The 23,965-nt window shown below is 37.3% G+C and overlaps 6 protein-coding genes across 6 annotated transcripts; 4 read left to right on the top strand and 2 right to left on the bottom strand.

Moving 5' to 3' along the window:
• Window positions 1-13,998: 13,998 nt before the first annotated feature.
• QC761_112830 (uncharacterized protein) lies at window positions 13,999-16,078 on the bottom strand. Its single transcript, XM_062874565.1, has 3 exons — window positions 15,754-16,078; window positions 15,603-15,685; window positions 13,999-15,543 (listed from the first exon to the last, which is right to left on the bottom strand). Exons 1-3 carry the CDS (start codon window positions 15,962-15,964, stop codon window positions 14,104-14,106), a joined length of 1,734 nt encoding a protein of 577 aa, XP_062737708.1. The 5' UTR covers window positions 15,965-16,078; the 3' UTR covers window positions 13,999-14,103.
• Window positions 16,079-16,217: 139 nt separating this feature from the next.
• Window positions 16,218-19,976, top strand: MAK21 (RNA-binding ribosome biosynthesis protein mak21). The gene is made up of 3 exons (XM_062874564.1): window positions 16,218-17,090; window positions 17,155-18,831; window positions 18,910-19,976. The coding sequence occupies exons 1-3, from the start codon at window positions 16,410-16,412 to the stop codon at window positions 19,708-19,710; spliced, it is 3,159 nt and encodes a 1,052-aa protein (XP_062737707.1). The 5' UTR covers window positions 16,218-16,409; the 3' UTR covers window positions 19,711-19,976.
• On the bottom strand, window positions 19,808-20,762 carry QC761_112810 (uncharacterized protein). The gene is made up of 4 exons (XM_062874563.1): window positions 20,530-20,762; window positions 20,342-20,465; window positions 20,031-20,255; window positions 19,808-19,962 (listed from the first exon to the last, which is right to left on the bottom strand). The coding sequence occupies exons 1-4, from the start codon at window positions 20,530-20,532 to the stop codon at window positions 19,874-19,876; spliced, it is 441 nt and encodes a 146-aa protein (XP_062737706.1). The 5' UTR covers window positions 20,533-20,762; the 3' UTR covers window positions 19,808-19,873.
• QC761_0014100 (uncharacterized protein) lies at window positions 20,719-21,329 on the top strand (the record flags this gene model as incomplete). Its single annotated transcript, XM_062871966.1, has 2 exons — window positions 20,719-21,036; window positions 21,189-21,329. Exons 1-2 carry the CDS (start codon window positions 20,890-20,892, stop codon window positions 21,327-21,329), a joined length of 288 nt encoding a protein of 95 aa, XP_062737705.1. The 5' UTR covers window positions 20,719-20,889.
• Window positions 21,330-21,369: 40 nt separating this feature from the next.
• QC761_112800 (uncharacterized protein) lies at window positions 21,370-22,443 on the top strand (the record flags this gene model as incomplete). Its single annotated transcript, XM_062874562.1, has 2 exons — window positions 21,370-21,490; window positions 21,569-22,443. The coding sequence occupies 2 exons, from the start codon at window positions 21,370-21,372 to the stop codon at window positions 22,441-22,443; spliced, it is 996 nt and encodes a 331-aa protein (XP_062737704.1).
• Window positions 22,444-23,074: 631 nt separating this feature from the next.
• MET14 (Adenylyl-sulfate kinase) lies at window positions 23,075-23,957 on the top strand (the record flags this gene model as incomplete). The annotated part of the gene is made up of 3 exons (XM_062874561.1): window positions 23,075-23,082; window positions 23,226-23,478; window positions 23,562-23,957. 3 exons carry the CDS (start codon window positions 23,075-23,077, stop codon window positions 23,934-23,936), a joined length of 636 nt encoding a protein of 211 aa, XP_062737703.1. The 3' UTR covers window positions 23,937-23,957.
• Window positions 23,958-23,965: the final 8 nt, after the last annotated feature.

Genomic DNA, 23,965 nt, shown 5'->3' with positions numbered 1-23,965 from the left:
TAGTATATTAAAAATTTTTCGTATATATCGCCTATATTTTTCTAAAGTATATAATAAATAAAAACGTTAATAAAATAGTATATTATTATTTTATAAAAGTACTGTTATATTATATAATAAATAGAAAGTTCAAATATTATAAGTATATTGACCAATTTAAGTAGTATTATAAGATATTTAAAATAGTTGTAGGGTATACGAAACGCTATTTTCTATTTAATTTTTTCTTTAATCTATAGGCGTATCCAATAGATGGACTTACGCGTATAACGTATCGTATCTTCATTAATTAATTTTATAATTTAAATATTAACAGTAATAAGTAATTATTTTTTATTACTTTATTATTTAATTACCGGTAATTTATATATAATCGTAAGTTTCCGTCTTTTATTAATATAAAAAATAAGAGGTATTTTACTAACAATATAAACTCCTTTATATATATATTTCTTTTTTGGAATTTTCGTTTAAATATTTCCGTAACTTTTTATTTTATTTATTGTTAATATAGTAAACTTTAAGTAACTATAATTTAGTCTATTTTTCATTTAATCTTTTAATTATATAGTCCTTACTTTAATAGTCCTTCTAAATATTTAACCATAAAGGCTAAATATCTTTAATATTTTACCGGTATTACTTTTTTTTTTTACCTTTTTTCATATTAGTAAAATAAATATATTTATTAACCTCCGATATATTTATTAAAATTATTAATTTCATTTTTTCAATTCCACTATTTATATTAATGAAGTATATTTCTATTTCTTAATTATTTTATAATAGTACTGTGAAAAGTACTTATCCTATACCTTATTCTATATATATTTCTAGTCTTTTATTACTAATTAAATATTCTTAGAATTCTTTTAATTATAAATAATTCCTATTCTTTCAATCGATATTTAAATTATAGTTTTTATATTATAGTTACTTTAAAATTATATTCCTCGAGAATCCTATATTTATAAAATTAAATATAATTTATATTATTTTTCTTTCCACTATAATATTTAAAAGTAATTTTTTCCGGTAAACCTTTTATCTAGAAATCAATCCTTATATAACGATCTATTTCTTTTATTACTTTTATAATATTCTAGCTTAATATATAAACTATAATAAAATTAAATTCGTTTTTTTACCTTTATTTATTAATATTATTATTTAAAAATCCTTTATTATATAATAACCTAAATATATTTATTTTTCTTACTTTTTTCTTATATAATAGCGACTTCATTAATAAATATCGGATTATTATTCTATACTTTCGCTTTTTATTAATACTTTCGAAAATCCTATTCGTAATCCGTTAAAGGTTAATAGTTTTTAAGAAAGGCCGTAAGTTATTTTTAAATAATTATATCGTTAAAAAGCGTTTTTTTATTCCGAGTTTTTTAATAATAGAATATCTTTTTATTTTCTTCGCTTAGCTTCTTCTTATTTTCTATTTTTTATTTTTTTAATATTTTTTTATATTTAATAAAAGTTTTTTCATTTAATTTTAAACGCTTCATTTTAATAATATTATCTAGTTTTTTTACGTAAGTATATAACGTAGTTTAGGCTTAAATATAATCTTAATACCATTTTTTTAAAAAAAGCATAGACTATTATTTATATTTAACCGTTTATATATTCGACGTAGTATCTCGTATATTTTAATACGATTTATATTACTTAAAGGCTATTCTTTAGTTTAACCGGGTTTTAAACTTCGTATAAAAAGTAATTATTTAATTTTTCATAAGGCCTTATCTTATTAAATTATAATTCTTTTAATTAGCTATAGTTTACTTTCTTTATTTATATTATACACCGGCTAATAGCCGTATAGCGATTTACTTTAATAATATTTCATATATTTATATATAATATATTAAAATAAAAGTATTTTCCGATACTCTAAATACTTGAAATGAAATAATACTATATTTTCCTTATAGGGTATATACTATATAAAGATTAATATATCTTTTACTAACTTCGCGATTTTAATATTAACGATTTTTTTACTTGTTAAATAATTTTTTTAACTTATATATATAAGCTTTATAGGTTATAATATGTTTTATAAAATAATGAATTTATATTTATTATACTGTTTTTCCGGTATTGTTTATTTAATAAAGCTTTACCTAAGATCATTACTTTTAACGATTTCCATAATAATTCCTATAATAATCTATATTAATTAATATTATAATATTTATATTTTAAAATCTTTTTCCTCGTACTTACTTTTAATTATTTTTATTTAGCGTATAAAGTAAAGTTCTTTTTAAAGTTTATTGTTCCGACTTATTAGTATCCGATAATTATGACTTTTATAACCCTCGGTTCCTTTAATATAATAATTATTATAAACTTTTTTTAAAATAAATTATTAAGGTACCTGATAATCCTTTTTAAATTATTTTTCTATAGTATAATTGGAATATTTTGAATAATTTTTACTTTAACCTTCATTTTACGGCCTTCATTACTATATAGTATCGATATTTATTAATTTTAAATACGTAATACCGGAGTAATCAATATCAAAATATTATCTTTTACGCTTATCGTTAAAATAATTATTATTAAAATATCCTTTATTACTATAATGATCTTTATTGTTACTTTTCTTTTCCGTATAATATTAAAATTATTATCGTTAATCTATATAACTATAATAATATACTTATTAATAATATCCGGCCTCGACTCTATATATAATTTATCCTTTACTTTTTCTTCAAAGTTATTATAAAAGATTTATATTAATTCCTTATCGTTAATAGTATTATATAAATTATCGATTTTAAATAAAACCGTATAATTAATCACTAAACGCGTTTAGCGTAAGTTTATAAGTTTCTTTTACGCGCCCCTTACCCCGTTACATTCCCCAAATACTTTTTTAAATTTAGTTTTAAAAATATAATAATTTTCGAAGTTTAATAATTGTAAAAATTACTTGCGATTTTTCGTTTATATACTAATTTAAGTATTAACGAAAATAGATTTTAAGCTAGATTAAAAACCTTTTAAGGTTTACCTTACTTTCTTTATAATATTCCGGTATTAACAATTTAAATATTATTTTAAATATGATCGATATAATAGTAATTTATTTCCGAGTTTATTAAGCTTTATCTTTAAGTTCCTTAAAACGTTATATAACTTACTCTATAGTAAATCGAGTATTAATAGTAATACTAATAAAAGGTTTTCCGCTACCCGGGCTAGACGGGACGCTTTCTATTTAAACGTTTTTAAGTCTGGCTATAGTAGTAAAGAAATACTTTTAGTTTATTTATAATAAAGTTAAAGTAAGTATATAATATATAACGAACCTCTATCTAAAATCTCCAAAAAAAAAATCCTAATTAAAAACACTTCTGAGTAGTCCTAGTTCGGTATAGCTAAATAGCATATAATAAATAGCTTATCTCGATTATAATAGTTTAAATATTAACGATTATAAATTAAATTATATACTGCAAAACTATTTATTTATACTAATTAGTTCCTCCGTATATATAGACCTCGTGAGCCTGAGGTGCTCGCCCTGTTATGGCCCCGATTACTCCTAGCACATTGCATCCTGCGAAGTGCTCGTCGTACTATGCCTTCGATCAGCCCGAGCATCTTGCATCATGCAGAGTACTCATGCTTCTTGGCGCCATAGCACTTCTAGTCAGCCCTGATTAGCTGCCTCCTGACTTCCCTAATGATTAGCTGGGGACGCCCTGCGCCCCACGTACTGCGCGACCTGCCGTTGGGTTAACTGTGACACTAATCCAAGCCATCATATTGCCTCTAAGGCCTTGTGTTTTACACGGCTCAGATACACTGTAAAATCCAGAAACGGAAGCTGTAATTTAACAAATAATATACGATATTAAAAACTATACTTATTTCTATTATACTGTAAAAAGCCAATCACCTATATAATTAAGAAATTATATTACCTTAACTCTTAAAAAGCCGATTATAAATACTTATCAAATAAATATTTATAGATAAAATGTATTTTAGCTTCATATCTTGAATAAAGATTAACTTAATAAGTTTAACGTATTTCGGCTTTAAATCGGTAAGTGAATAAAGGATATAGTTTGAAAAGACTAATAAAGACTTTAAAGCTAAGAAAAAACTTGTCGACACTACCATTTACTTTAAAATCTTAAATAAATAAAATACTTTAATCAAGCGTAAATTTATACCTCTAACGAAAGCGGAAAGGAAATAATTTCGATGTTTCCGAAAATAAATGACTTTACTTCTTTCCGCTAATCTCGTACTTTTTGGGTATTATATTTTTTTACCCTAGTTGGAATTATAAATCTTGCGATTAATCTAGTCATTTCGTTTATTTAGAATTTGTGAATTATATTGGAATATTCTCTATTCATAAAAACCTAAATAATTAGGTTTCTTTGGTTCGAGGTCATAAAAGATTCACGTATTAATTCTTTTGAAATAATTTTTTACCTTTAATAGTTCACCTACTATATTTCTTCTTATGAATTTTGTATTACTGTACTTACGCCTTATAAAAATAAATATATAAATGTTTTATAACCTCCGAAATTTTTAAAGTAGGCTCCATAAGGAAGCTTATTGCAGGTTGAGGCCTAGGTATTTAGGTCTATACAAGTAAATGTATCAAGTTAATGTTATAATAATTATTAATTTATTATTTAAAATTTTATATATTTATATATGTGTAGCACTAAAAAACTATATTTTAAATGGGTTTTTTACTTGTAATTCCCTAACTAGATAATGTCCTAAAAGTAGATAAGTTAAAAAATAAATACAGAAAGTATTATAGTTGAAATATATTTAGTTTTATTATCGTTTTCTTTCAATTTTTAAATAAATACTGTATGTACTATTAAAATACATAAATATCTAATAATATTTATAACATAGGAGTAATAATAAACTGAACTTTATATTTATTGAAATGGTAAGAAAACATACAAAACAACCACAACACTACAAAATACCCTCAACAGGTCTCTGAATGAACACACCTGCATGACAGCCGCTCGCTCACCGGCCGCACTTCACTTGGGACAAAGAAAAGACTTTGTGGGCTCGTGTCACAGTTAACCCAACGGCAGGTCGCGCAGTATGTGGGGCGCGGGGCGTCCCCAGCCAATCATTAAGGAAACCAGGAGGCAGCCAATTAAGGCTGGCCAGAAGTGCTATGGCGCCAAGAGGCCTGAGCAGTCTGCAGGATACAAGATACTACGGGTGATCGAAGGTATAGCAAGACGAGCACTTCGCAGGATGCAAAGTGCTAGGAGTGATCGGGGCTATAGTAGGGCGAGTACCTCAGGGCCCCGAGGTCTATATATACGGAGGAACTGGCTAGTGTAGATAGATAGTTCCGTAGTATATAATTTAAGTTATAGTTATAGTATTTTATAATTATATTAAGATATTTTATCGTACACTATTTAGCTATACCGAACTAGGATTATTTAAAAGTAGCTTTTAGTTAATATCCCTTTTAGAGGTTCTGGATAGGGGTTTGTTATACGTTATATATTTACTTTAACTTTATTATAAATAAGTTAAAGGCGTCTTTTTACTATTATAGCCGGACCTAAAAACGTTTAAATAGGAGGCGTCCTGCCTAGCCCGGGTAGCGAGAGACCCTTTACTATTATTAATACTCGACTTACCGTAAAGTAGGTTATATAGCGTTTTAAGGAATTTAAGGACGAGGCTTAATAAATTAAGGAGTAAATTATTATTATATTAATTATATCGAAGGCGGTACTTAAATTCCTAATACTAGAGTATTATAAAGGAGGAAAAGTAAAGCTTAAAGAGTTTTTAATTTAGTTTAAAACCTATTTTCGTTAATACTTAAATTAGTTTATTAACGAAGAGTCGAAAGTAATTTTCGCAGCTATTAAACTTAAGGATAAGGTTTTTATATAATTCGAACTTATTTTCGATAATTATTATAAGGAGGAGCCGGTCGATTAAAAAAAATTACTATAGAATACTTTAAAAGTTACTATATTTTTAAAACTAAGCTTAAAGAGGTATTTAAGGAATATAATAAAATAAGGCGCGCGTAGGAGAGGCTCGTAAACTTACGTTAAATACGCTTAGCGGCTAATTACGCGGTTTTATTTAAAATCGATAGTCTCCGTAATACTATTAACGATAAGGGATTAATATAATTTTTCTATAATAAACTTTAAGGAAAAAGTAAAGGATAAATTATATAAAGAATTAAGGCTTAATATTATCGATAAATATATTACTATAATTATATAGATCGACGATCGGTAATTCCAGTATTATACGAAGAAAAAAAGTAATAGTAAAGGTTATTATAGTAATAAAGGGTACTTTAGTAATAACTATTTTAACGATAAACGTAAAAAATAATACTTTGATATTAATTATTTTAGTATTATATATTTAGGACCGATAAACGTCGATACTATATAATAATAAAGGTTATAGGGCCGGAACTAGGGTAAAAATAACTTTAAGTATTTTAATTATAGTAAAGTAAAATATTTTAAAAAGAATTATTAAATATTTAAATAATTCGGTTAAAAAAAAGAGATTATAATAATTATTATATCGAAGGGACCGAGGGTTATAGAGGTAATGATTATCCGGTATTAATAAAGTAAAGCGATAGGATTAAAAGGAGGCTTTAATTAATACGCCGAATAAAAGGAAATAAAGTTCTAAAAATTATAGGAAGTAATAAAAAGGCTAAAGGCGGAATATAAGGAAAAAGATTTTTAAATATAAATATTATAAAATTAATTAATACGGATTATTACGGAAATTACTATAGAAATTACTAAGGGCAATAATCCTACGTAAAAACTTCTTAAATAAATAATATTAAAAAAATAATACGGTAAATATAGATTTATTATTTTATAAGATATATTATAGCTTATAAAACTCGTATATAAAAGTTAAGAAAAATATTAGAAAGGTAAGAAAGTCGTTAGTATTAAAATCGCGAAAATACTAAAAAATATATTAATACTTATATAATATATACCTTATAAGGGAAATATAATATAATTTTATTTTAAATATTTAAAATATTAAAAAATATTTTAATTTTAGTATATTATATATAAATATATAAAATATTATTAAAGTAAATCGTTATACGGTTATTAGCCGGTACGTAAAGTAAATAAAAAAAATAAATTATAGTTAATTAAGAAGACTATAGTTAAGTAAAAAAAGGCCTAGTAGGAGGACCTAAACGACTACCTCTTATAGAAGGTTTAGGACCCGGTTAAATTAAAAGATAGCTTTTAAAATTATATAGATCGTACTAAGGTATATAAAATATTACGTCGAGTATATAAAAGGTTAGAATATAGATGATAATATATATTTTTTAAAAAAAATAATATTAAGATAGTACCTAAGCCTAAACTACGCTATATATTTACGGAAGAAAGTTAAATAGTATTATTAAAATAAAGTATATAAAATTAAATAGAAAAACCGTTATTAAATAAGGATATAAAAAAATATTAAGGAAGTAAAAGATAAACGATAGGAAGAAGTTAGGCGGGTACAATTAAAAAACTTTATATTATTAATTAATCCGGAGTAAAAGAATGCTCTTAAATAATATAATCGCTTAAAAAATAATTTACGGCTTTTCGCGGAAACTATTAACCTTTAACGGATTATAAATAATATTTTCGAAGGTATTAGCGTAAGGTAAAAATATAGAATAATAACCCGAGGCTTATTAACGAAGTTACTATTATATAGGAAAAAAGTAAAAGAAATAAATACTTTTAAATTATTATATATTAGAGGAATCTTTAAATAATAATATTAATAAACGGGAATATAGAAATGAATTTAATTTCGCTATAGTTCGTATACTAAGCCCGAATATTATAAAAGAAAAAGAAGGAATAAATTATTATATAAAGATTATTTTATATGTAAATGGTTTATAAAGAAACAATACCTTTAAATATTATAGTCGAAAGAAAAATAACTTTAATTATATTCGATAATATAAATATAAAACTATTGAAGGATATAATCCTAAAGTAATTATAATATAAAAATTATAATTCAAATATCGATTAGAAAAATAGTAATTATATATAATTAAAAAAACTTTAAAAATATTTAATTAACGATAAGAAATTAGAAGTACGTATAAAGTAAAGTATAAAATAAGTATCCTCTATAATATTACTATAAAGAGCTTAAAAAATAATAGTATACTTTATTAATATAAATAATAAAATTAAAGAAATAAAATTAACGACGTTAATAGAAATATCGGAGGTTAATAAATACGTTTATTATAATAGAATAGAAAAGGGTAAGAAAAAAGTAATATTAATAAAATATCGAGGATATTTAACCTTTATAGCTAAATACTTAAAGAGGCTTTTAAAATAAAAGTTATAGGATTATAAAATTAAGTTAAAAAAAGGAACTAAACTATAATTATTTAAAGTATATTATATTAATAATAAATAAATTAAAAAATCACGGAAATATTTAAATAAAAATTTAAAAAAAAAAATTATTTTAAAGAATTTATATCGCTAATAGGATACTCTATTTTTTTAATACCGAAGACAGATAGTAATTTACGATTATATATAAATTACTAGTAATTAAATAACGAAACAGTAAAAAATAATTACCCGCTACCGTTAATATTTAAATTATAAAGTTAATTAATAGGGGCGCGATACTTTATACGCTTAAATATATCTATCGGGTACGCCTATATACGGATTAAAAAAAGAAATAAATAGAAAATAACGTTTTATATACCCTATAGTTATCTTAAATATTTTATAATACTATTTAAACTAATTAATATACCCGTAATATTTTAATTTCTTATTAACTATATAATATAGAAGTACTTTAATAAAATAATAATATATTATTTCAATAATATTTTTATTTATTTATATATTTTAAAGAAATATAAGTAGTATATATAAAAGATATTCGACGCGTTATATAGAACCGGATTTTAGTTAATAAAAAGAAAAATAAGTTTTATATATAAAAAATAATATATTTAGAATATTTAATATTATTAAGTAAGGTTTATATAAAATTTAAGAAAATTATAATAATTAAAAACTAATTTATACTATAGGTATAAATATATATTAAAGAACTTTTAGGATTTATAAATTTTTATAGAATATTTATTTAAAAGTACGTAAGGATTACGTAAGTTTTTAACTATTTAATTAAAAAGGATATAGAGTTCTGGTAGGAATACGAAAAAAAGTAGGTTTTCTAGGAGCTAAAAAAGATTATTTTGAAGAACCTAGTATTTAAATTACTAAATTTTAATTAATTATTTAAAATTAAAGTAAATATATTAAATTATACGATCGGTAAATAATTAAAATAGCAAAATAATAATAATAAATTATGCTTAATAATATTCCATTTAAAAAAATTCGAGGAAATACGTAAAAGTATTTCATTTATAATAAAAAGCTATTTATTATTATTAAAGCGTTTAAAAAGTAAAGGCTATACTTTAATAATATTAAATACGAAATATAGGTCTATATAGATTATAAAAATCTATAATATTATATTATTATAAAAGTTTTTAACGCGCGGTAAATATAATAATTAAAGTTTCTTTCGAAATTTAACTTTTAAATTAACTATAAGAAGGGTTCGGAAAACGTTAAAGTAAATATATTTAGCCGGTATACTAACTACTATAAGGATATATTTAAAAGATTATTATTATTACTTAAAGAGGCGCCTAATAATACCTTTAAGTATTTACTATAATTATAAATAAAGTATTATATAATATATAACGAGAGGGTTATTTTTAATAAATATTAAAGGAAATTAAGTAACGATATTACAGAATAATATTAATAGGAAAAGCTAAAGTTATAAAGTATTTAGAAAAATAATTAAGGAAGGTTATAGTATAAAAATCAAACGTATATAAAGCTAAGTAATCGGACGATACTAATAATAAATATTTATATATTAAAACTTTAATAATATATAAATATTATTAAGACTATAGAAAAGATTAAATAATATTTAAATTAGCCGAAGATTAAAAACGACGTTAAGGAAATTATTTAATTATATTATACGTATAAGAGAACGAAGGTTATAAAGTATAAGCCTTACGGATTTTTAAAACTATTATTAATAGCGGAACGACTATGAAATTTAATTATAATAAACTTTATTATTAAACTATTAAAATTTAAAAATATAGTACTTAATATTAAATATAATAATATATTAACGGTAATCGATAAATTTATTAAATAAATATATCTTTTACTATATAAAGAAACTTAGTTAGTAAAGTAATTAACGAACGTAATATTATAATATATTATAATAATATATATATAGTTAAAGGAATTTATTACGGATCGCGATATTAAATTTATATTAAAGTTTTAAAGAGCGTTAATAACGAAGTTAAGGGTAGTAAATAAAGTATTTTCGGCTTACTACCTTTAAACGGACGGTTAGACGGAACGGCTTAATTAAATTATAAAATAATATTTACGGAATTACATTAATTTCGAGTAAAATAATTAAATTAAATTATTATTTACGGTCTAATTAGCGTATAATATATTACTAACGGAAATTACGAAAGTTATACTTTTCTTTACGAATTTCGGTTACGAAATAAACCTATAGTAAAAGCCTACCGTTAAGGTACTTAGGGCCGGAATTAAAATAAATAAAATATATATATTTTATAATAAAGTTAAGTAAAAACTAAGGTTTATAAGAGAAAAAATATAAAAATATTATAATATTAAAAAGTTCGAGGGACTTCGTTTTAAAGGAGGAAATATAATATTCCTTTTTATATATAATTTACGTATTAAAAAACCTAATAAGAAATTAAACCATAAGTAAGTAGGCCCGTTTAAAATTAAAAGGAAAATATCGGAGATAATACTCGAACTAGAGTTACCCCGTACGATATATTTACGGTTATATATTTTTATAATTTTACTTCTGGAGCCTATATTATTAATAAGTAAGGCTAATATATAAATAGTAACGGAGGATAAAAGAAAAAGTATAATATAGAAAAAATACTAGATTTACGATTTAATAAAAGCTAATTAAAGTATTTAATTAATTAATTAGAATATTCGGCTATAAATAATTCGTAAGAACTATAAATATATTTTAATTACTTAAATAAATTAAAAGAATTTTATTAGTAATATTTAAATTAATTAAAATCTAAATAAATAAAAAATGAATTTAAACTTAAAAGTACCTCGTTAAGTACTTTTAAATTTAAAAGAATTTTAGTAAAAATCGAACTTACGCCTCCGATAAAGTAATTAGTATATTATATACTATACTATAAGGTTAAAAGGTAAGAAGGAATTTAAACTTAATTAATATTATATATTTCTACTACCGTAAGAATAATCGAAGCGTACGACTAGCGGGATAATAAAAAGAGATTTATACTTAAGCTACGGAGGGGTATTTATAAACTTAAATACGGAAAAACCCTGACGGGAGTCGAACCCGTACTTTCGATATAAGTAATTAACGTATTATATATTATATTATAAAATTACAAGGTATAAAAAAATTAAATATAAGTAATACTATATATTTTAATTACTTTAAAAAATGGAAGGCGTACTATTAACGGTATCCTATACGGTTAGGAAGGAAGGACCGGCCGTACGGGATCGAAAGAAAGGTTAAAAGGCTAATCGAGGCCTAAAGTAGGATCTAGGAAGGAAAAGGCCGAGGTAAAAATAATAATAAAAAAAGAAGTAACGGAGGTATTTATTACCGGCGGGCTATACGGGATAGTAAGCCGCGCGGAAAACTTTCTTTCCTTTTCCTTAAGGAGACGGGATTCGTAACGGAAGGTAATAAAGGCTCGTACCTCGAGGATATATAATTATACTTCGAGACGAAGGAGCTTACTTAAAGTAATTTACTTTTTAATATTTAAATATTTTTTCTTCTTAATAAAAGGACGGACTATAGGATTAATAAAGGAATATAAAATACTTTAGGAAGGGACTTACGATTTACGTTATAAATATTATAGTAAAAGCGACTCGATTTAATATATAAAAAATATCGATCGTATCGAAAGGAAACTATATACTTAAAGCTATTTTCTTTATAATAAATATACTTTAGTATAATAAGGGCGAACTTTTTAAAGAAAAGTATTTAATCGCGGCGACGGTCGGTACTCGTACGAGCGGGTTTCTTTATACGGTTAAATATAACGGTAAGATAAAAGAGGAGGCAAATTTACTATAGGGGCACTGCAGGAAAAGGGGATTAAGGACTATTTTAAGAATACGGTTACCGGGGCGTCGACCTAGGAGGAGGGGTATTATATTATAGTTAATCTAACGGTAGATCGCGTAGTATATGGGGCGCGGGGCGTCCCTAGCCAATCATTAAGGAAACCAGGAGGCAGCTAATTAAGGCTAGCCAGAAGTGCTATAGCGCCAAGAGGCCTGAACAGTCTGCAGGATGCAAGATGCTACGGGTGATCGAAGGCATAGCACGACGAGCACTTCGTAGGATGCAAAGTGCTAGGAGTGATCGGGGCCATAGCAGGGCGAGCACCTCAGGGCCCCGAGGTCTACATATACGGAGGAACTGGCTGGTGTAGATAGACAGTTCCGTAGTATGCAATTCAAGTTGTAGTTACAGTATCTTGTGATTACATTGAGACATCTTGTCGTACACTGTTTAGCTGTACCGAACCAGGATTATTCAGAAGCAGCCTTCAACCAGTATCCCTTTCAGAGGTTCTGGATAGGGGTTCGTCATAGCTCGCAGGTCGCACAATAAGCACCGGATTGGCCTGATCAGAGGGCCAGCACTGCCTGCACGCGTGCAAGGCACAAAATACGAGTAAAATAAAAGTCGATGATCTGTCTAAAATAGAATGTCCCGAAGCAGACTGCTTATATACATGACCCGTGTACCCCCGAACCCTCAGAGAGCCCCACTTCCTTACTCATACCCTCAGGCCTGTGGCCGCGCCCCAAACTATTAAGTCTAAATTACAGGTTGATTTACACATTAAAAGTTATTAAAATAATACTTTAATTATTAATAGTAACTAGTTATATAAAAAGTATATGAGCAAAATGTTTTCTATGAATTATTTAATAATATTTGTTTTATTTCAAAGTTATTTATAATTTCGTTACAATAAATTATTTTATACTTCAAAAACTATATTATTGTCAACTTGTTAGAAGCATTTAAAAGTACCCTTTGTTCTGTTTTATTATGTGTCACAGTTAAGCCAATAGGCAGGACGGACCGTGTGCGGGGCACAAGACGCACAGCCAATCGCTAGCAGAACCAATCAGAGTAGGGAATAGCCTCACCTGAGGGATCATTGCCAAGGGATCATGATCCGGAATATCAGAGGTCTATATATACCGAGGAACTAGCTAGTATAGATAGACAGTTCCGCAGTATGCAATAGACTACATGTCACAATCGTTGGTATCTAGACTGTTGTGATCGAGACAAGCCACTTGTTGTACACTGTTGAGCTGTACCGAACCAGGATTGTTCAGAAGTGCCTTCAACCAGTATCCCTTTCAGAGGTTCTGGATAGGGGTTCGTCATATTATGCCGAAATCCTTTACAGATAGGCGGCGGTTCGAGGTCAGTGGCACTATCTCAGTTTAGCCAGGAGCAACACTCCCCCTTAGATCAGCGTCAATACTTGTTCGGGATCCACATGGAACTACTACACCGAGCCTGTAAAGGGGGTTGTGAAGGTCTCAAGGATAGCAGTGACAGGTGGAACGAAGGCGACTTACGATCGCCCAGCCTGTCTACAGGGATAGCAAGAGCCGCACAGTCAATATTCCTTTAAAATGGCCGAAATAATGCTACTAGGAGGGTTTTGCACGCTTGGTAGGTAGGAGTTGCTTGCTCACACACCCGTCTTGGTTGAGTAAGTATAGATGATTTCGAGATTAAGCAGAACCCATTGGTGTTATTGGTCGTGATAGCAGCACGCATCAGATGTATATTTATACAGTGGATACAGCCCTACAAGTCTCCGTGCAACTTGGCTATTATCTGTGGTAGCTCGGTTATCTCGACTGCTTGCTTTACCCCTAATCGTCGACATTGTACCTCGAGGCGCTTTGCCGCAAGCCACTCCCTCCCAAGCGTGACTATGATGGGGAAACCAGCTAAATCGGCATCCATCAACTTCCAGGGTAGAGTCTTTTGCCTGTCGTCCAGCACGACATCGAGATATTTGGCCTGAACTCGTCCTATCTGGTTGATCTGGCGATACACCTCTACTGCATCCTGTTCGTCGACACCAGCGCCCATAACTATGACACAGGAGTAGGGTGCAATAGCCACCGGCCAATTCAATCCCTTTTCGTCCATCAGGAGCTCTGCGACGGCGCCAATAATGCGTGAGATACCGATTCCATAGCAACCCATTTGCATTGGCACAGCTTTCCTCTCATCATTGGGCACCAAGATTGTAGCTCCCAGGGCTTCTGAGTACCGGGTGCCAAGGTAAAATGTGTGTCCTAACTCCATTGCCTTCTCTGCCTTTAGATGTCCGGATGCGCACGAAGGGCACTTGTCGCCTGTCTGGATCCGAATGAGATTGAGTGGTCTGTTTTTGTTCCATTGGTTGGTGTTTTGAACTGAAACCGACACTGGCACTTGGTTGCGTGGCGTCAAATTTTGGGGCCAACTTGGGATGGTTGGCTTAGTTTCCACCAGGCTCTCAGAGAAAGACAGCGGAAGCCGGCAGTCAACAATGTTCACGAGCTCCACAGCTGTCCCACCCGCAGTTGCCGCCGTCGACCACAGCGGCAGCGCATCCTCAACACCGGCATCCAGGTCAGGGATTATGGATTTCACCTCCGCAATGTTTATGTCGATGTCCGTATACTCTCTCAACGCACCCCCATCTAGGGGTTGTGTTTGCTTGGGGTACCAGACGTTGACCAATTTGGTTCGGTCCTTGGTGATGCCTCGCCAGACGCGGAAGGTCGTGTCACTGACAACCTGGTCAGAAAGTACTGATTCAGCCACCTCCTCGTTAGCAACATAGTTGCAGCTATCACAACTGATAACATGGTCTTCTCCAAGTGGCGTGGGAAGATGGTATTCGTGGCTGAGATTACCTCCCATGTTACCTGAGCTGGCCTTGGCTGCTAACACTGGGAGTTTCATCTCCTCAAATATCTGCGAATACACCAGACGAACGTTATCGTAGGTTTCTAGAGCGGACTCTTTGCTGCTATCGAAGGTATAGAGGTCCTTCATAACGAATTCTCGTCCGCGGAGGAGGCCATGGCGCGGGCGAAACTCATCGCGGTACTTGGGTGTAATCTGAAATAGCCTGAGGGGGAGATCCTTTGCTGTCTTGGCCGTCTGGGCCACCAGAGCGGTAATTTCCTCTTCATGTGTTGGGGCCAGAAGGTAGCCAACGTTTTTACGGTCAGAGAACTTGAAGAGCTGCAGGGAAGGTAGTGTCAACACCAGGTGTTCAAACAAGGCATGACGATTTGACACACCTCGGACGCGGTATTCTCAAGCCTCCCACTCTTGTCCCAGAGAGACTGGCTTGATACAGCCGACAACGAGACCCTTGAGGCAGCTGGAGACCGGGACAGGGGCCATGGGTAAGCATAGGACCATGGTTAGTGCGCCGAGGGAGAGACTCACCCAACATATGCTCCATATGTCTGGCCACCAGCTCCTCGAGCTTGGTCTGCACGCGCGTCCCCAGAGGAAGCATGTGGAAGATACCGGCGTGAGAAGGGCGCAAAAACCCAGCACGGATCAGCTTCGCATGCCCATTTTCTACTCCCGATGCTGGTCTTTTTTTGGTGGGAAACCATACCCGCGAGAGGCGGGCGAGCGCGGGCGGGATCATACTGTGGCGGTTTTCTTGGTGGTTTTACCTCGAGTGGTCCCGCAACATGTTGGCGGCATCTGGCGTACAGAAAGGACAAGATATATCGTAGGATAGTTTAGTTCAACAGCCTCAACTACTCCGTATTTTCTGTCCAATAACAGACCCCCCGTAGACTGCGCAGCGGGCCGCAGCTTGCTACTGAGGCCCCACCCTGAGCTTGCCTGCCGGGAGACGGGCAGCGTGCAGGGTTGGCTCCAGTGCTATTTCAACTTTTTTTTCCTCCCCACTCCAAAACCTGAGTCGGTCGACCAAAGCAGTCGACAATTCCCAGTTTGACGCAGCCCAACACGCAATTCTTTCCAGACACGCGCACTTCACGGGAGCCCTGTTCATCACCCCGCCCATTCGCCATTGAATTCTCAGCAATTCCTACAAACAGCTCCTGTGAGCTCGGCGAGACGCAATGGGTATCAAGCGCACGAAGGACAAGAAAAAGGCTGTGAAACCAACATTTGATGAGGCCGCCCTTGCTCAACTGACAAGCAAAATTGACAAGACTCTTGGTGGATCTGAGAAGCAAGAGACGACAAAGCGCAAAAGACAGCGCGACAGCGACGATGCCCCCGACTCGAAGCGACGCCAGACCAAGCCTCACGAGCAGCAAAAGCAAGGAGGGAGAAGCGACAAGCGCACTGTTCTCTTAGACGAGATTCTAGCCCTCGGCGGAGACAAGGAGGATCTTGAATTGGTAGCCAATCTTGAATCAGACAACGAGGATGGTGATGCGCCCAAGTCCAAGCCTGCTGCGGCCGATGGCTCTTTAGACGATGCCCTCCGGCAAGAGCTAGCCAAGTTCGCTTCCAGCCTTGGCTTTCAGAAGCTACGTGACGACGAGGAAGACCCCAATACCGATGATTCTGAGCCGGAAGACGAGGATGTTAAGGGCGGGGAGGCCGAGCTAGCCACGGAGGAAGAGGGCGAGGGGGAAGATGAACAACAAGAAGAAGACCAGGAGGAGGAGGAGGAGGAAGCAGAACTCGACGAAGATCACGAAGGCCAAGCGGAAGAGCCCGTGGCTGAGAAAGTGAAAGAAGTAGTGGACCAGCGGCAAGAAGCTCGCCAGGGCAAGAAATCAGGCAAGCTGGTTAGTACTTCGCGGTTGCACCTTGTTACCTCAGGGTCAAAAACTTGTGGCTAACATGGACTAGATTTTTGAACCAAGACCTGATTGGCACGGCCTCTCGATGGAGGGTCTTCCGTCTACTGTTTCTGGCGATGCCAAACCGCACTTCGCTTCGATTGCCAACTTGAAGACATATGCGCAGGCGCTTTTGGACGAAGACTCGGCAGCTTTTAACAAAAAACAGTCCTCGAGCTCGACCCAGAGGTTTATGTCCACCATCATGTCATCTGGCACACTGTCGGACAAGGTATCAGCCCTCACCTTGTCTATACAGGAGTCCCCCCTTCATACCTGCAAGGCTTTCGAAAATCTGATCGCGCTTGCTGGCAAGAAAAGCCGCGGACAAGCAATCGCAGCGCTGGGGGCGCTGGTTGATCTTCTCGGCAACGGTTCAGTGCTCCCAAGCGACCGTCGTCTGCGAGTTTTCGGTGCTCAGCCTGCACTCCTGTGCGCTCTTCAGGGACAGGGCTCTTCCCCATGGACGCAATCTAGCAAGCTGCCCGGCAAGCTTACCCAGTCGCATTTGATGATGTGGGCATATGAGGATTGGCTTAAAGATGCCTACTTCCGCATCATCCAGCTCTTGGAGACCTGGTGTTCCGATGAGATTGAATACTCGAGGTCGCGAGCTCTCGATTTCGTCTTTGGCCTTCTCAAAAGCAAGCCTGAGCAGGAGGCCAATCTCCTCCGGCTACTCGTGAACAAGTTGGGCGACCGGGAGCGCAAAATTGCATCACGAGCGTCGTATCTCATTTTGCAGTTGTTGAACCTCCACCCAGGAATGAAAGCTGTCGTCATCAAAACTGTGGAGCTCGAGGTTCTTCTCAAGCCAGGGCAAAGTATGCGCACAAGGTATTATGCTGTCAACACTTTGAACCAGACAATCCTGAGTACGAAGGAGCCCGCCATTGCCGACAACCTTCTGCGGATATATTTTGAGTCCTTCTTGTCACTGTTAAAGACGGGCTCACTGGGCGATATGGGCGGCTTGGACAGTGAGAAAAAGGTCGACCACAACCGGAAGAAGGACAAGAAGCGGAAGGGACCCAGCACTACCGTTATTGGAAACGAGCAGGAAACGGCGCAAAAGCTAGTATCTTCGTTACTCACAGGCGTCAACCGAGCCATCCCCTTTGCCGGGGCCGATGACTCGACTCTGGAAAAGCAGCTCGATACCCTCTTCCGGATCACACATTCATCCAATTTCAACACGAGTGTGCAGGCCCTAATGCTCATACAGCAGCTAGCCTCATCAAAACTGTTGGCCGTGGATAGGTTTTACCGGACATTGTATGAGTCTCTTCTCGACCCAAGACTTATCACTTCATCCAAGCAGGCGCTGTATCTTAATCTTTTGTATCGGGCCATGAAGAACGACGTCGACGTTCGGCGCGTCAAGGCCTTTGTCAAGAGACTGGTTCAGGTTTTGAGCTTGCACCAAGCTCCGTTCGCCTGTGGAATCTTGTTTTTGATCGCCGAGCTGCAGTCCAATTTCCCGGACCTTCATACTTTGCTTGACGAGCCGGAAGATAACGAGGACGATGAGGACGAGGTGTACAAGGATGTTAGGGACGACGAGCCTCACACCCAGGCTCCTGTGCAAGAGGGAGAAACGACAACCCTTCGACGCAGTTGGGCTTACGATGGCCGCAAACGAGACCCGGAGCATAGCAATGCCCACCGGAGCTGCCTCTGGGAGCTGGTAAGTGCTGTTCTTCCAATTGAAGTCATGCCGTAGGTTTGTGGCCATGCACTAATCACAGTATTTTCTATGTTCTAGGTACCATTCCTTTCCCACTATCACCCATCAGTTGGCGTGTTTGCTACAAATCTGCTGTCTCGACAGGACAAGAAGCTTCCCAAGCCTGACCTGGCCAACCATACGTTGATGCACTTCCTTGACAGGTTTGTGTACCGCAATCCCAAGACTGAGGATCCCAAACGGGGTGGTTCTATCATGCAGCCTGTACTTGCGTCGGGCAGCGCCTCGCACATTGTGGCATCTCACAAGGCAGGAGCCAAACAGGCCAAGACTGTCAACTCGGCTTCATTCTGGAATTTGAAGCCCGAACAAGTCTCGGCCGAAGATGTCTTCTTTCACGAATACTTTGCCCGTATTGGCAAGCCTGCTGAGGGCGTAAAGAAGAAGGAGGAGGCCAAGGTTGCGGCTGAGTCTGATGACGAGGAGGCCGAAGACGAGATCTGGGAAGCGCTGGTCAATTCTCGGCCCGAGGTCGAGGGAGACGATGCGGACGAGGTTTCAGACATTGACATGGAGGGCTACGAGGATTCCGACGAGGACGTGGACGTTGATGCTACGATTGATCAGGATATGGAAGACCTCAGGTCGGATGTTTCTGATGATGATGGATTCGAGGGCATCTTTGGAGATTCCGAGGAAAGCGAAGACGATGACGGTGAAGGCGAGGACGACAAGGCCCAGGGACCCAAGGAGGAGGCACCGAAGAAGTTCAGCGAGGCCAGACGTAGGAAGAAGGAGCTCAAGGCTCTCCCCACGTTTGCTTCAGTTGATGACTACGCCGAGATGTTGGCCGACGAGCAAGACGGGTTGGAAGACTAGCATGTCCTGTACAGCATTTTGGTTGGAAAGTGCGAGGTCACAACTATTGAGACTCCTCATTATTTAGGGTGGACGGGAGTTTTTGTTAATCAAAAAAGGGGGCAAAAAGTGGCTTGTTTTATTTCTATCTAAGTCAGCCCTGTGGGCATCATGGGCAGAGGTTCTAGGTGTCGAACCACTCCAGCGGGTCGTTTTTTGTGAAGATGGCGCGGAAAGTGTGGCCACCATCGGGTTCTTCCTTGTCTTCGGTATCTTTGCACTATAAGCTGAGCACTTCTCGGGTCTCCATTGACCTCCCATGACTTTGCACTTTGACTTACGGATACTGTGGAGCTTGGCTTCGTCGTCCGGGCCTCCAATGAAAGCACGGAAATGAATGTAGGCTGGGCCATCATCAGGCAGAGCGGGAATCCTGACTTTGCCGAAGATATGAATCCCGTAGGCGGAGACGGCGACACGAACTTGCTGGAAGTCGTCAAGCGTAAAGCCGGCTAACTCGGCATCACTGAGATGCTCAGTAGCCGCAAAGTATTCCGGCTCATGTTCTTTTATGAGGGACAAATGCAAATGGGTAAGCGATCAGGACCTTGCTGGCCAGGAATGGGCGAAAAGGCAGGCTATTTTGGCTCACTGTTATGCTCGTGACGGATATGAACGAGTGTTTTCTTCAATTCATGTTCAATCTGCTCAAAGACCCGGAGCGACTCCTCCTTTGGCTCATGAGTGGCCCCGAGCTCTACGGTTTCTGCGGTGGCCTACTACAGTTAATAGGGCTAGCCACCGCCACGACTGGGGGATGTTGCTTGCCAGCAAACGTACCATAATGGGTGTTACTTTATATGTATGGGATGAGACGGTGAATAGTAACAGAAGCAGCAGCGGTAATAGAGGAAAATAAAATAGTGGGTGGGCTCAGATGGAGGGGCATGTCAACCATTTCTGTTGCCTCAATTCAAGGCAAGTGAGCAGTTCATCCAATTGCGTCAGTGGCCGGCCACAAGATGACGGCACAGATTGGTTGCGCCCGTGCATCCTGCATGCCAGGACACGGGATTCTGTCTCGTGGCTGTGAGACATTGCGTGTCTGAAGATTCCATGTGTAAGCCTCGACGATGCACATACCTTAGCTAAGTATTTGTGCCAAGACGTCACCATCTTGAGCCGGCGCCTCCGGGTGCCATGAAAACCGTTGCCGAGGTTTTGAAGCCATATTCTGCTTCATTCACCCCGACACTCCTTCCCGCAAGAGCTGATTACTGGTCACGTGGGTACAAGCTTGTGCCGTTGGCACTGACATCGAAGCTCAGTCTCACCAGAGTTACTGCAGTAAGTTCTTCAGCATTGCTCTATGCCGGCCCGGCGCTGCTTGAACATAGACTCGAAGCCTGGGCAGTGTATTCCCTCAATATCTATATCTTTTGGCGTCTGCCATGTTCATGATAAGTAAACTGGCTGATATATTTGCATCTAGACCCTAGCCTCCCGTGATCCACCCTCTCCGTGTGTCCGCTCGCCTGCGACATCGACGCGAGCAAGGTGGATCCGTCCAAAGCAATTCCCGCCAGCCGTCGTGCGGTGCCTGGCAGACAGGTTGCGACACCCGGATTTCGGTGACATAAAACCCGTCTTGTCTTCCTCGCCCGAGGCCGCCTCTTCGCCATGTCCTCCCGTTTACTCTCGGCCACGCGCCGCCATACTTCCACCCTCCGCCTTGTCTCTACCCCTAGGTCTAGGCACTGTATCCCAACACCACCGTCTCGTGCTATCTCGACTACCACAGGTAAGCTCAAAGCAATCATGGTATATGCTCTGCGTCCTGTAAACTAGGCCACTGACAGTCTGTCTGATCGGTCCCTAGATTCGGCCAGTGCTTCCGTTGCAGCCGATAAACCGCCGATTTTCCGTCGAACCGCCTCCGTCACCGGCCGCATCCTCCTCTTCACCGCTCTCGGCTTCATCATGGCCGCTGCGCCCGCGTACGAGGCCGCTAGCACAATTCTCTCGCCACCAGATGATGCTGCCAGCCTCACCATGTACACTCCCGAAGACGACGATGCCAAGGCCAAGGAAGACTACATCAACTCACACCCCCTGGTCGCCTCCCTTCGCGCCGACCCTGATATGATTGAGTCTCGCCCACACATGAAGATACCCGAGACCTGGAGGAAGCACAACTTGACAGGCGGCACACTCATGGGACCAGGGAAAGTGACAGTTCCGCCTTTTAGTTGGTCAGAACGAAGCGGCAAGAGCTATGTTCAAATATCGCACGTGGGAACCAATTTGTGTGGCCATGAAGGCATCATCCACGGCGGATTCCTCGCCACGATGTTGGACGAGGGGCTGGCGCGGTGCTCTTTTCCTGTGCTGCCTTTTAACGTGGGCATGACAGCCAAGCTTGAGATCAACTACAAGGCACCCGCCATGGCCAATCAGTATCTGGTGCTCCGGGCGACGACAGTTAAGGCAGAGGGGAGGAAAGCGTGGGTCGAGGGCCATATCGAGACTTTGCCTACCGAGGAGGGCCAGCAGCCAACAGTACTGGCCACGGCGAGCGCCCTTTTCATTTCTCCTAGACAGGCATCGGTATGGACATTTCTGAATGCAGACCCCCAAGCCGATTCAAGACACGTTCTGCTGACAAACTTGGCGCTTATAGACCATGGCAAAGGTTTACCCAGTAACATGAAACAACGCACGCAAGCTCGTGGTGAGTGGGGGATTGGGAGATGACACACGGCGTGGATAGAAGTTGTAGGGGGTAGACATACATTTACATCGTTGCTATTTCGCATAGAGGCATCTTAATAGAGGCATCTGAATAGAGGTATAGTTAGAGCAGATGCTGCTGCCGCTTTGGTAGTAGCAGGTCACCATCGGCCGTATATAGTCGACACCAGTCATGTAGGGGCGCAATGCTTCATAGTACAATCGCTGCATGTGGAGAGTGCAAGTGGAAGAAGAGCCCTTGACAAGCCGCCAAGACACACATCAATGTGGGGCGTGGGGTATTTCCCATGCACGCAGCAGCTAAAAAATGACGCCATCTGCCATCCGACCGGACCAAGGCTTCAATGCTAGGATGGAAACATCAAACTGACCAACAATGGCGACCTTTTTGCAGGGCTCCAGCTCCGAATCGGAGTCAAGTCGAGTCACATTCGCTGCAGGGACGGCCGAACGGTTGCAGAAACAATGACCCACTCACCCAGGCGTTGGAATTTGTTACATATATATATATATTGTCGTTTATGACCCCGCCATCCATAGGTATATCGATTCTTGTGTTGGACCCTCATTCCAACTTGTTAATCCAAACTGAACGTTAAGGACGCCATCCCTGGATAGTCCCACACTCGTCATAATGGCCACGTAAGTTGAACCTGGTTGCTTCTCCGTCCCGCTATTCGGGGCCGAGTCTAGAGCTTCTGATGTCACTGAGCACAGCTGGCTCTTGGCGGGGCAGATGTGTCTCGCACCAGCCCATGAACCAGGAGTATTGACACCGGCGATAGCAACATTACCTGGCATCCATCGCTCTCGCGCCATGAGCGAAACCAACTCCGTGGCCAACGCGGCTTTACTGTTTGGTTCACGGGTCTCTCTGCCTCGGGAAAGTCGACCGTTGCCACTGCCCTTGAGCAGCACTTGCTTCATATCGGCCTTGCCGCCTACAGGCTCGACGGCGACAATGTTCGCTTCGGCCTGAACAAGGACCTGGGCTTCTCGGAGAAAGACCGCAACGAGAACATCCGCCGCATTGCTGAGGTAGGAAATCCGGCCTGTCACTCGGGTTTGTTGATGGGCGTGTGATCTGGTTGCTAATCATAAAACACTGTGCTTCGACTTAGGTTGCCAAGTTGTTCGCTGACTCGTCCACCATTGCCCTGACATCCTTCATCTCTCCTTACCGGGCCGACCGGCAGATCGCCCGCGACTTGCATGCGAACGCCTCGCAGTCCGGCGACGACGCACTCCCGTTCATCGAAGTCTTTGTGGATATCTCTCTGGAGGAGGCCGAGAAGAGAGATCCCAAGGGTCTCTATAAGAAGGCGCGTGCTGGTGAGATCAAGGACTTTACTGGCATCTCGGCGCCGTACGAGGCCCCTGAGAATCCAGAAGTCACCATCCGAACCGATCAGCTGAGCGTGGAGGAATCAGTGAGGAAGATTGTAGAGTACCTGGTGGAAAAGGGGCTGATCAGCCAGACCACCGAGATGAGATAAATGAAGAGCGATCCTGGGCCCTGCTTTGA

This window comes from Podospora bellae-mahoneyi (genome assembly GCF_035222275.1).
Source record: "Podospora bellae-mahoneyi strain CBS 112042 chromosome 1 map unlocalized CBS112042p_1, whole genome shotgun sequence".
In the NCBI taxonomy this organism is placed as follows: Eukaryota; Fungi; Ascomycota; class Sordariomycetes; order Sordariales; family Podosporaceae; genus Podospora; species Podospora bellae-mahoneyi.
The sequence above is the reverse complement of the archived record's forward strand: the minus strand, read 5'-3'. Positions and strand labels throughout refer to the sequence as shown.